The sequence below is a fragment of the Rhea pennata genome, chromosome 2, assembly GCF_028389875.1.
Source record: "Rhea pennata isolate bPtePen1 chromosome 2, bPtePen1.pri, whole genome shotgun sequence".
In the NCBI taxonomy this organism is placed as follows: Eukaryota; Metazoa; Chordata; class Aves; order Rheiformes; family Rheidae; genus Rhea; species Rhea pennata.
In genome coordinates this window covers 136,047,906-136,060,506 of record NC_084664.1, presented here as the reverse complement: position 1 = coordinate 136,060,506, position 12,601 = coordinate 136,047,906, and the positions used below count along the sequence as shown (strand labels likewise).

General features: G+C 36.0%; 1 protein-coding gene across 1 annotated transcript in view; it reads right to left on the bottom strand.

Annotated features, from left to right (window-relative positions):
• Positions 1-12,601, bottom strand: part of ANGPT1 (angiopoietin 1) — a 163,460-nt gene that overhangs the window by 89,687 nt on the left and 61,172 nt on the right. The window contains exon 2 of the mRNA XM_062568260.1: positions 1,539-1,694. Coding sequence (XP_062424244.1) covers positions 1,539-1,694 — 156 coding nt within the window. The remainder of the gene's footprint in view (positions 1-1,538; positions 1,695-12,601) is intronic.

Below are 12,601 nucleotides of genomic sequence, written 5' to 3'. Positions count from 1 at the left end.
GGAAATGCTGCCACTGATGTGGGTGGGCTGCTGGGGTGAGCTGGAAGTCAGAGCAGGGAAGAGCTCCCACATGAGCATCCTTTAAGCTCCTCAACAACAGCTATAGAAAAAGGGACCCATACTTTACCCTGCACAGTGCCAGCATTGCCTCTATCTTGAACTGATTCCTCAGTGGTAAAATTGAGCTAGAGGTAATGTACATTTTGTCCTTTACCTACTTGTGTTAAGAGTGAATGACTATGTGAAACTTTAATTTCAATAGATCTTTTGGGATATAAAGGAAAATTCCTATACATCCTTTTTCATTGCTAAGTATATGATACTATGGTCTTCACCACTTATGTCTGCATTTAAATTCATTCTGTTGATACTGAATTAAAAGATATTCCCCAACATTTTTATAAATCAATATGTCGTCTTTTAGAAGTTGTCATTTGAAATCACAACTTTTATTAGTGAATGGTGGTCTATTAATAAACATGTAGAATACCAGGGTGAAGGGAATATATGTAAGACAGCGTGGCAGCAGCTTTTGTCTATCATTTCTAGCTAGGCTTAATTAGCTAAGCTTAATTAGAGCACTTCTCTTTCATAATTGCTATTGTTCCTTAATGTAATGTAATGCAATTACGTAATAATTTGGTAATGATATTGTAAACTTGAAAGAAAATATTAAAACCCACAATATAATCTTTCAAGAAGTGCATAGTCTACTAGAACAGACAAATTAAATGAAACACATGGATTCATTGTTTTAAATGAACAATGAATGCATTTCACCTGGTAAATATATCGCACGCTACAAAGATCAAGAGGAAGTCAGCAGTAATAAGGAAAATAAATACATGTTGTAAACTGACAAATGAAGTCAAAAGGAAAAAAGAAATATATATCTCTGTGCAATAAGGAATAAGCCCAGTATCAAATTGTGCTTTGTGTTGTGACAGTGATACCCTTATCTTTTGATTCATAACAATGATTTTCATGCTAGAAATCGTATGGTGACAGTTCTTTAAATTCATGCGATGTTACATAGTTCTGCCGCAATAACAAATACATAGTACTTCATTAAGAAGCTGATGTCTACCCTACTCTTTTTGCAGTATAAAAGCTGCAGAGGTACACTACTTTTCAGGTAGCTGGGAACTTTTTGCAGAAAATTAGCAAACTTTTTTATAATAGTAAAGAGGCAAACAATGATGTAGATCAAAGGTTCTGTTTTAGCCTGAAACTCTTCATGTTGACACTTGTATCATTCACAGTTGGTAGCTGAGCTGTTTATTTGAAATCAAATCCTGGTTTAGTTTCCTGGCCAGTTTGGCATGCCTTGCACACACAGAGCTAAATATACCAACCAAATGAAATCAAAAGAAAAACATGTAACAAGAGTCAATCATCACTGCTTGTTGCTACCAATAAACAGAAAATGTGTATGTTTCCTGGAGCCTGGTGTTGAAATGTCCTGTATTAGAAAAGAAAGATGATGGGGAAGGTTCTCTGCAATTAGCAACTTTTAGCAAATGGCTCCAGGAATTTACCTGGGTTTCAACATCGGTGAGTTTTCTCGTCTGCTCTGCTGTCTGGCTGAGGAGGCTGGTTCCTATCTCAAGCATGGTGGCTGTGTGGTTCTGCACAGCGTTCTGCTGCAGCTGGGCCATCTCTGATTTCATGTTTTCCACAATGTAGTTCTCAAGCTGTGAAAGACGAAAGGTTGTAACTTCAGCGGTTTAAAGTAAAGGTTAGGCATGCTCATGACATAGGGATGTATAGTTGGGAATAGAAGAGGAAATTTCAACTCTTCTAGGCGTTTCCAGGTCTCAGCAGACTTTGTGACTGTTGGGAAAGAGACTTGACTCTCCAGGTGGCCCCTTTCAGTCACCAAGTCCCGGTGATTGCCCAAGTATCACTGCCAGATGGCATAAACTGGAGTGGGCGCTGCCTGCCTTGATGTATGCCAAGGATTCAGTGAACATCTGAAGGTAAGGATATGTGGGTAGCTCGTAAATAGTCCCCAAAAAAGAACATAGATCACCACAGGGAAACTTCAGGCCCTACGTGTACATACTAAGTTACACATTAGTCCTTCCTAGATGAGAACCTATCATTTCCTACGTCAGCTCGGTGTTGTTCCTCTCTCACAGCTATTCAGCAGTATGATTTTTTATTGGATTAGATCTCCACAAAGTATTTCACAGGCTCAGCAATGAATGCAGCTTAGTCTAGCTGCACACAAAAATTATAAAGGACTGGGGACACTGTCATGGGAACAGCAGAAGAAAATTAATGATCAGAAATGATCGATATAGAAAGCTGCTTCGTTATTTTTATTGTCTTGTTTGGTTTGCATTTACAGTCTGTTGAAAAGAATCTCAGCAAGAACCCTCTAAATAAACTGAGCACCCCAGTTTTATCATTCATTTTCATTTTCATCTGTTTTAGTTGACACAGACTGAATCATTCCCATCCAGCTACCTAGACCCTGGCCCTGCCACAAGAGTCGGTGAACCTGGTAGTAGTTTAGAACAGGATGACCCTGTTTCTTGCTAATATGAGCACTGTTCTGTCATCTTGCTTGACATGCTCTGTAAAGTGCTCTACAAAGGCAGCCCAGAACATGGACTTCAATACGTTCCTCTGAAACCAGCTGGAGCCCAGCCAGTTTACATCCAGTGAAAATTTGGTCCTCAGTTTTATTTTGTGCCTGATTGTATTTTTTACAGGTAGCTGATTCCAGACTTAATTCCATTGCTTTACCTAGTAATTCATTTTTAATCGGGTTAGGCCAGCTTCTGCACCAGTAGCCGTGTTTCACTGTGAAAGGTAAGCCAAAAAACTGCACAGTAAGAACCAGATGGAGCTGATTTAAAGAATGAAGAAAGGAGCAGGAGTTAAATATACAATGTGTGATTAATAAGAAAGGCTACTTTCATCTTATCTATAAACATTCCAGTGCAGATGGGTAACTACTATAGATCATCTGATGAGCCATAATCTCTGAGCACAGAAAAGATTTGTTAAAAAATAGACCATTTAGATGCACTTCCTGCTAGTCTTTAATTGTTTTTGCGGAAAAAGAGAATTGCCACAATGTTAAATATTTTCTTAATAAGATGGGATGCAGGAGAGTAGGAAAGCTGTATTGTTTGTTTTCCTCCAGTTTGAAAAAACACTGAATAGCCACCCTGGATGAAAATAAAATAAGTAGATGTCCTACAATTTCAGAATATAAAAATATTGGCCTCAATTGCCAGGTCACTGGCCCTGTGAGAGAGCTCTAGTAACTAGTTGCTCTTCTCCATATTCTGGCCCCAAGTTTGGGACACCTATGCAAGAAGTTCAAATTTCTCCCCCAGCATTTACCTGCAGATGAAAGGCAGGGCTTTCTGAAATTGTCTGACTTGCTGTATGCAGGTCATTTAGTGCATGTGGGCTATTTATGTCTGGGTAAACCCAGGCAGAGGTACAGTTGCTATACTAAATGAGAACAGTCTAGAAAGAGTAATTATAGTAGAGAGCTTTGAGCTCTCTGCAAGAAGCTTCTATACTATTATAAACTGTAAAATTTTAAGAATGATAGCTCCGGTCAAAAAAAGATCAACAGACTGGCTAAAATCATGATATCAAGAATAGTAATTTAAGAAATTTTATTTAGATCTTGAACCTTTAGAGCTCATTGAGATTATCTTTTAAGCTCTTCTCTACACTCTAGGGGCTGAAATTTTTGATACAATGAAATACAAATTTTCAACAATTTTATATACAATGAAAACAATTATTCTAACACACCAATTAAGAGAAACATGGCTAGAGACAAAAATATCAAAAGACAAAAAGACATTTATATTTCTGACTAAATGGTTTGCTTTAAAAAAGAAATCCACATCATAGAAAGGATTGCATTGGAAAGACCTAGCTGCCTCTGTGGGGAGCTACAGCAGGTTTTGGCTCACAGGAACACAGACAGAGATTAAAGCATATTGGATAACTTGTACTTTTACTTATCACAGTCTAGCATGCTCCCTGTGATATGCAGTCTTGGGTCATCGCCCTAAGTTACTCACCCTTGAAACAGCCTGTGGTTGAATCCGAGACTGACTCATTACAACAACAGAGCTGATTTTCCTGTTTAAGAATTACTCATAAAATGCTTTTGCAAATATTTGGTGTTCAGTGCACTGCAATAACAGCTTTTGTGAACACAGGAGTAACAAGAGCTATTCACTCCAACAAGGGGATGTAGAGCAGGGATTGAAGCAACGTACAGGTTTTATTACATAAATTACCCTCCTTCTCTCACTCATTTCTTACAGTTTGCTCAGTAGACTTACTAGTTGCAATCCTGGCCCTGCTAAAATCAATGACAAAATTCCCATTGACTTCAATAAGCCATGATTTCACCTATTATTTTTATTTCAGGAAACCAAATTTACTGGATTCATTATGGCCAAGCACTGAGTTTTGTCTAAAGCTTCCCATTATTTAGAAGCTTTGAACTGAGTTTACTGAACCTTAAACTGAGCTTTCTTTATAATTAGATAAGAGGAATAGCATTTATTTAACAGGTGATAAGAAGGTCCTGGCCTGGTGGCTTCACAGAGAATAAACAATCCACAGAACCCATTCACAGAAGAAGTGAAATTTAAGAGCGTTTAAGATTTTAAGTCTTTTTAAGAGCTAACTTAAATTCAATTTGTCCAGAGATTTTACATTAAGCAGTAATAATGCTTAATAATGCAATATATAATGAATGAAGAAATAAAATCTTTTCATGTGAATTTGCTTTGTGCATTTGGATTTTCCAATACATTACTGTTTCTTTTTACTTAAATTACTCTGTATTGCAAAAATGAAACAGAATTCTTTTCTACAGCCTTCACCTTCCACCCTTCCAACTATATGGCTTTTTACAGTACATTGGTATCCCTACTATGAATTCAGCTGCATCTGCTTTCAGTAAGAATCATTACATTGTACAGGAGTTTTCAGTAATGCAGGATTACCGGTGGGATGCATAACAACATTATAAAATTCTCAGAAATAAAACTGTCAGAAAGTTCAGTGTTATTGTTTAATAAACATTCCAGAGGATTATGCATTAAAACTATCTAACTCTTTCTGGACAATGTTTATTGAATAATCTTCATAGAAACCACTCAAACACTAATAGAACTATTAAAATGGAAACTGCAACTTAGGGGCTCAAGTAAATGATAATAGTTTGTGGCAGATGGCTTATAAATAAAACAAGAGCTTTTACTTTGATCAAGTACTGTTGGTCCCTTGTAATTATATGGTAAGGACTGCTATGATATCCAGATGACATGAGACTCAAACAGTGCCTTTGCACAAGAATGCAAGTTCAAGTAACATTAGATTGTTTTCTGTCCCCTGCCAGGAACCCTACTTTGCACAGCATTGGGAGTAACAGGAGGGCAATCTACCGATCGTGTTTATAAGTGCTGCTTTTTCTTGCCTTACTTTGCGGCAGAAGACTATATAGATCTATATACTAGCACTATATATTATATACTAGTAATACTGTACAATGACAACAGAAGAAAATTATTTTCTTTCTTCTCATTTTTTTCTGTCTGAGGGAGAGCCATACCTCCTCACACTGAGAAAGCACCTTGGGAGTCAGATTTAACGGCAACATCTTAAACATTAAAATCAATATAATATTACAGATACTGTATTTTACAAATATACAAACAACCTTAGTGGGAATAAGGTGGAAGAGGTTGAACAGTATATAATAATAGAGAATTTCTTTGACTTTTGCAGAAGCAGAAGAGGCTAGGCAGGAGTTATTCTTTGAGAAATGTAATCTTATTTGTATATAGAAAAGGTATACGTTATATCTATTAAAAAAAAAAAAAAAAAGTTCTCCTACAAATTGTTTATCCACAAGAAAAGTTTCAGAAAGCAAAGTTTTACAAGGACTTAGCCTTCTTATACTGTAGATATAAGCAGTAGGGACCAGCCTGAACACAGAATTCATCCTTCCACTCCTTTTGACTGTTTGCGCTCGTTCATAAAATCCGGGAGGACGAACATGGATGGCACATAAAAGTGATGATTAATCCCCGGACATTAACACACTAATCTGCATCTGTTCTGGAGCAGCCTCACCTGGCTTTAAGCAAGATATAGGAAGTATACATCAGTGTGAAAAATGCCTTACTGGAATTAGTTGGGAGCGGGGGGCGGGGGGGGGGAAGGATATTGTACCAAATGAAAGACGTTATCATGTGCTGGAGGGAGAGCAGATCCTAGTACAGCTCTCAGGTAACTGTGCCATTAGTGAAGGTAACAGATGATGCACGCTGATAACTCCAGTGAATTTAGCAGATCTACGCTTTCCGAACCAAAGTAAAATCTTTAATCACCTGGTATACAAACTGAATGCACAGAGAGGCCTATTGATATTTCATATGTAGCAAGCAAAGTCTTTACAAAGAAAAACTGCTTAAGATATTTACATAAATATTTGTGGTTTTCAATTGTAAAAAGAATCAGAAAAATAAGATAGCAACTCTAAATGCAGGCAAACAAACTGTTTCAAGGACCATTGATTACAGAAATTTTGGTTTGGATTGTTGTTAGTTGTTTTCTTTTCTTTTCTTTTTTTGGGGGGTAATATAATTTACCTTGAGCCCTAAGGCAACAAAATAAACCTAGTTATTTCTGAGTTACCCCTTAATGGTAGTAGATTATTTGCGCAATACTTATGCAATTCATTACTCTGTATTTTATTTCTGCATTTTCATAGATTTCTGTAATATTATGACTTGTAAATATGATTTCTTTCTTAGGTAACTTTTAGATCTTATCTCTAAATCACAGTAATATGGTTTTCCAAATTCTATTCATGACAGAGAAACAAACAATGAATTACAGAGTGTGTATGCCCTCTAAACCACCTCCTGCTGAAATGAATACAGGCATTTCTGAACTGAAACACTCATAACTTTTTTTTTCCAAATCAAATGTTTCAAACATTTCAAAGATTCTTTGCCTTAGTGAAGACTGAATCCTTGGCATTTCATAGGCTTACTCTTTTGCCATATAGAAGAATTAATAGAGAGTTATATTTAAATTGTGCTCAGGCAAAATTATGTTTAACTTACAGCCTGTATGGGCTACAGGCTTATAGGCTGTAGGCTAAATGTACAGGCTTATGTAAGATTTACATAAATAAATAGTGACAATATCCTCATATGTATAAAGAATTGCACATGCAATCAGCCTTTACTTGTTTCTTTTAGCAAATGACCAATGAAGCAAACACAGTTGCATTCTCAGCATACAATGATCAAACACTGATTCAGCCTCTGGCTGACTGATACTGAGATTTTTAATCCAGGTGACTTCTAATATACTAATGACATGTCTTCATGGTGGTTGAACTTGATTTTAAAGCTAGTTAAATATAATTTTGTTCTGAATGTAGAAGAATCTTCTAGCTAATAGAAAATCAGACGTTCCTCTTCAGATAAACAGTATGGTAACTAGGTAGAAGAAAGCAAGCCAACAGTAGAGAATAGGAACAGATGTAAAAAATTATTCTCAGACACATGAAGTAAGCTTTCTGCTGTATCCAGCATCAGTAAGGTGTCTGCAGGAATATTCCAGTGGGTTGAGATGAATTTTGGAAAACTCAGCTCCCAGGAAAACTTTTAGAAAGAAAATAATAAAAAAGACAAGTTTCATGAATTAAAAACAGAGTAAATTTAAAATGAAATAAATAATATAATAAAACATAAAAGATAAATAAGAGGTGCAGCTCTGTACTGACCAGAATAGTAATATGAAGTTACTGAGGGCTTTTCTGAACGTATATGTATTCCTCAGTAGTGATGTCATCTACAGACCCATCTGAAGGGGTCTGAAGTATCTGAAGGGATACCAACTCAGGAATTATAAAACGGCAGCACTTCATTGTACTCAAGCTACCATTATTATGTTGCTTTGGAAACCTTTCTATAAACTAGTAAATCAATATGTTTCTGTAAATTAATTGATCTAAGGATACATCAGCTTCTGTCAGTGACACCTTGGCATCTCAGTAGTATATAATGTTATGTTATGCAGTAAAGTACCTAAAACATAATAGATAATAATAGATTACAGGTATAACAGATTATGGTAGTGCAAGAATACTTTATGGCATCACATTGAAATCTTGAGAAACTGGAAACAAAAGTGTTTTTATTAAGCACTGCATTTTAATATAAGTAGAAATAGTCCTTGCTACACCAGTCAAGACAGGTTATAGGGAACATAGAGTTCTTTGTTTTAAGACATGAGAAGACCTCCACAGTTAGGTTCACCCCATAGTGTAATATGCTATACATGGATAATTTATGGGAGTGGGAAGGTTGAATTTCACTTCCCACAAAGCATCTGGCATATCAAAGAGAGTGTATTGACTTAGGCCAAGTATTGATTGTACTGGCCTGATAATTCAGCCTGAGCTTTCTTTCCAGTTTGTGTTCAGAATTTTTTATCACTCTAAAAGCCTGCTTTCTTTTAGACTACAACTCTGAAATTAGTATAAGTGAAGATTTTTGTTACAAAAGAATTTGTCATTTCAACATTTGATTAATTTCAGTTATTCCAAAAGAACACAAAACATTTTAAGGGTCATTTTCTGTTACTTTTATTGGAATACTATATCTCTTATTTTTTAACCTTAAAGCTTAATAAAATCAATAGCAGCATAATCAAGAATCATATCAAATGTGATTAAATAGTCCCATAAGGAAGCTACTTATTAGAAGTTAATCAGAACAACATGTTCTTATTTTCTACTGATTAGGAATATTTCTGGTTCAAAGAATTATCCAGTTTAATGTTAACCTTTCCAATTTTTATTACAGGGTCAGCTACATATTTCTTTCGTGATATAACTTTCCAAACCACTTAATTCTATAAACTAAATTAATCTATGATTATACAGTTGACTGGAAACATGACCAGTCCTCAACAAACACTGAAGGGGAAGGCATAACTCCTAAAAAAGTCAACATGTCTACCACCTTGCTCAAACGGATGAACATCTGAGGAGATTTTAAAACTTGTGTTTTCTACTAAACTACAGAGCTAATTAATTTTCTCTGGCAAAGGTACTTTTGGCAAAGAGTACTTTTCTAAATGACAGTTTTGGAACAACTTCTGTATAGAAGACTGTTTAGACACCTTACGGCTCATTCTTGAAGATGGACATATGGCTTATAATCAGAATTAGTTTCACCGAAAATATCTCCTTCTATGTTACACAGGGTTCTTTAAAAATGTAGCCTTAAAATTCATAAATAGTTCTAGTTGCTATATTACACTGCCAGCTTTCATCTATACTTTCAGTGAACCTAGGAAGCTGTAGCATAGTTTGGAATCTGTGCATAACTGCTTGTTTGTGTTACCGAAAGCAGTGTAGAATTTTAATGTTGTATTACTTTATTTTTCACTCTGCTTGATTTTGTGGACTCGTCCGTATGAAATTGACTGCATTGTTGATATTACATGCATGAGAACACCTTTCCAAGAATGATCATAAAATTAAGACCCCACTACATTATGTTCACTCAGGTATCTTCTTTCTTTAATGCCTGATGCCAGTATCACAGAAGTGGAATCTCTCTAGTCACTGCTGTGAGCTCTGCCTCTAGCTTTTAGATACTCTATCTTAAGTCTTCTCTGTATAAAGAAATTATGATTGATTGTGCTGCCATTTGCCTGTTTTTCCTGTGGAGGTTTTAGCTTACTGGAGGTTACTAATGTCAGCTGAAGCCCCTGACATTAGTCTGTACATAAGTACAGACATTACTGTATGATGATGACTGCCAATAATCTAGAGTCTTAATCTGAGATATTTACAGAGTTAGAAATAATAAATAGGAAGTTTAGATGCTCTAAAATCACCCTGAAAGTGCTACAATTTCAGTACACATGGGGTTATGGGAATGCAAGGAGATTCTTGGGCCATCAAATATCTTCCACACTGTCCCAGGCAACTACATATATTTACTTTTAATCCAGAGAGATCCACAAAATAACCACTCCCTGCATCCCACAGCTCTTAAAATACTCAGGAGAACTCATGATCTGTATACTATATATTCACGGCCTGCATGTGTGCGTGCTTCTGCCATAAATAACCTAATGGTGAGTTAAAAATTAGTGATCACATATCATTTGCTAAAGGACAGAGGAAAATTCAATCTTCCTAAAGTTTCAGTGGTTCCAGAAACATAAATCTTATTCATATAGCTTAGTCCCTGGCCTTGATGGCCATGATGTTTCACAGGCACCTGGTAAGAACTGAACCTCAGTAGGGCTTTGCTCTGTCCAAAACCGGATGGATGCCAAAGGCATGATCGCTGTGGCTGTGATTAGGGTTGGTGCAGCTCGCTTTCTCTCAAAACAAAGAGGAAACCAGGAAGCAGAATGTAACTGCAGCCACATAGTGGTTCCTGCTCTGCTCCAGGGCAGAGCACCCAGCCACCAGCCTGTGGCTCTCGGTAAAGCCTTAGACAAACTAGGGCAGCTGAGCAGCCAGGATGTGGGTAAGCCAATGAGATCCCTCACCTCTGCATGTATTATTTTGTTAATATTGTCTACTCTACACAGAAAAAGAATCTTTTAATCAGAAGCCCTACTCTTTAATCCTCCTCTCCTCTGACTAATGATGACAAATATTAATTTATGTTGCTTTTTCTGTCTTGTTCAAAATTTAGCTTTAATATAATGACTCCAGTTTATATTGAAGAAAGACTTGTCTGTTTAATAGCCCAATATAGCAAAGTGCAAAGCCTGCATGTGTTGTAAAATCCTTTCCTCTGTAGAACCCCTGGAGGCAGAGACCTGAAATCTGCTGAACTGCTTCAGCGTATCAGCAATTAAAATGTAGACAAAAGTTTATGTATTTGCACACAGAGTATTTATGTGCATAGATATATATGAGTGTATACATAATAACTCCCTTAAATTATGATTTATAAATGCAGGTAGACAGCAATATCCATTTGTGTCCTATAAAATTTGTCTGTATTTATGATTTTTAACTTTTATTATGATAATCTGGGCACAAGCAGTTTAATGATAGATGTCCTGGATACCTGACAATGTTTACCTTAGCTTTACTGCAGACATTAAGAATGATATTGATACATCCCTGCTGGAATCACTTAATAATTTTAAGGCGGAAATAAATGAAATTTCCATAAATATCTGTAGCAGTAAACTAAAAATTTCAGTTCCCCACAGCACTATAAAAAGTTAACTACTAGTACAAACTGTAACACCTTTTCTTTCCAGTCCTGAAATTCTATATATACTCATTAATCTCTAAGTGTCTCCAAACATACCTGTAGTTTTTAGTGTTTTAATGAATGTATAGCTCTGCATAGCGAGGAGACAGTCCTGCCAAAATTTGTGCAACCCCAGAATACGTTTTTTCCTGTGCTGATGGAACTGATTGCTTGAATATGTGACAAAGAGTGAGCTAAGATAATTGAATAGAATTGTTACCAAATATTCCTAATAATCATTAGAATGAGAAACATGCAAAAACCTCAGATCAAAACTAAATGATGTTTTCAATATCCATGTATATATATAATACCCATGTACATATGCACATATATGTATCTATATATAAAATAAAGATGAGTAAACTTCACTAAATAGATTATAAAATCGCTGTTTTACAAGGTGTGATGAAAAGATCTGAAGTTTACTAAGCCATACAATGAAATATCAGATACTCAGATTATCTTACAGAAATTATTAAGAAACTTGATAAAGTAAAAGTGCTGGGGTTTCCTTGAAATAGCATAGTTCAAGAGATAAATCCTTTTACAGCTTTAATAATTATATAGAAAGATAAGCACTTTTCTATAGGAAATATGAGAGCAGCCAAAACGTGTACAGACAGTTCTGGTCCCTTGTTTCATTAAATTCCTCTGGGGATTTTCAGGGGGAGCAGTCGCAGGCTTCCTTTAAGTTAGTGTGCATTAATATAATCACCTTCACCCCTAAATGCCAGAGTAAAATCCTGATTACGATGATGGAGATCAATTCCTTGCCCCAAGTTTACTTCATGAATGTTGCAGTCCGTGAGAGAGAAATATAAAATTACAGATTTTCCTGGAGATCTCAAGTACGGGGAATAAGTATTATCATTTCTATTAACTCCTGTAGGTATAATCATACTAAAGTTGCAATAGTTAGGACCAGAATCAGGTTGTTTTGTACCTAATACTGAGCCCAAACTCCACAGTAGCTAGAAGAAAATTGGCTCAACAGATAGTCTTTTAATTTTTTTTTTTCAACCTCATTCTGTAGCATAAAAAATGTGGTACAAACATTTTTGAATTTAGGGAAATGCTGCAAACTTAAACCATTTGGAGATATTCCTGAACAGAAGTCACTGTAAACAGGAGCCAAGTGAAAGAGGAGGGTGGAAGGGTCTCCTGCCTCTGCCTGGCTTTAGGAACAAGATTTTTTTTCCCTTTCTTCCAGGATCTGACAAGAATATCCCCTTCAACTTCAGCTTATCGTAACCACAGCTCTTCCAGGAAAGCAATATTATTCAGTG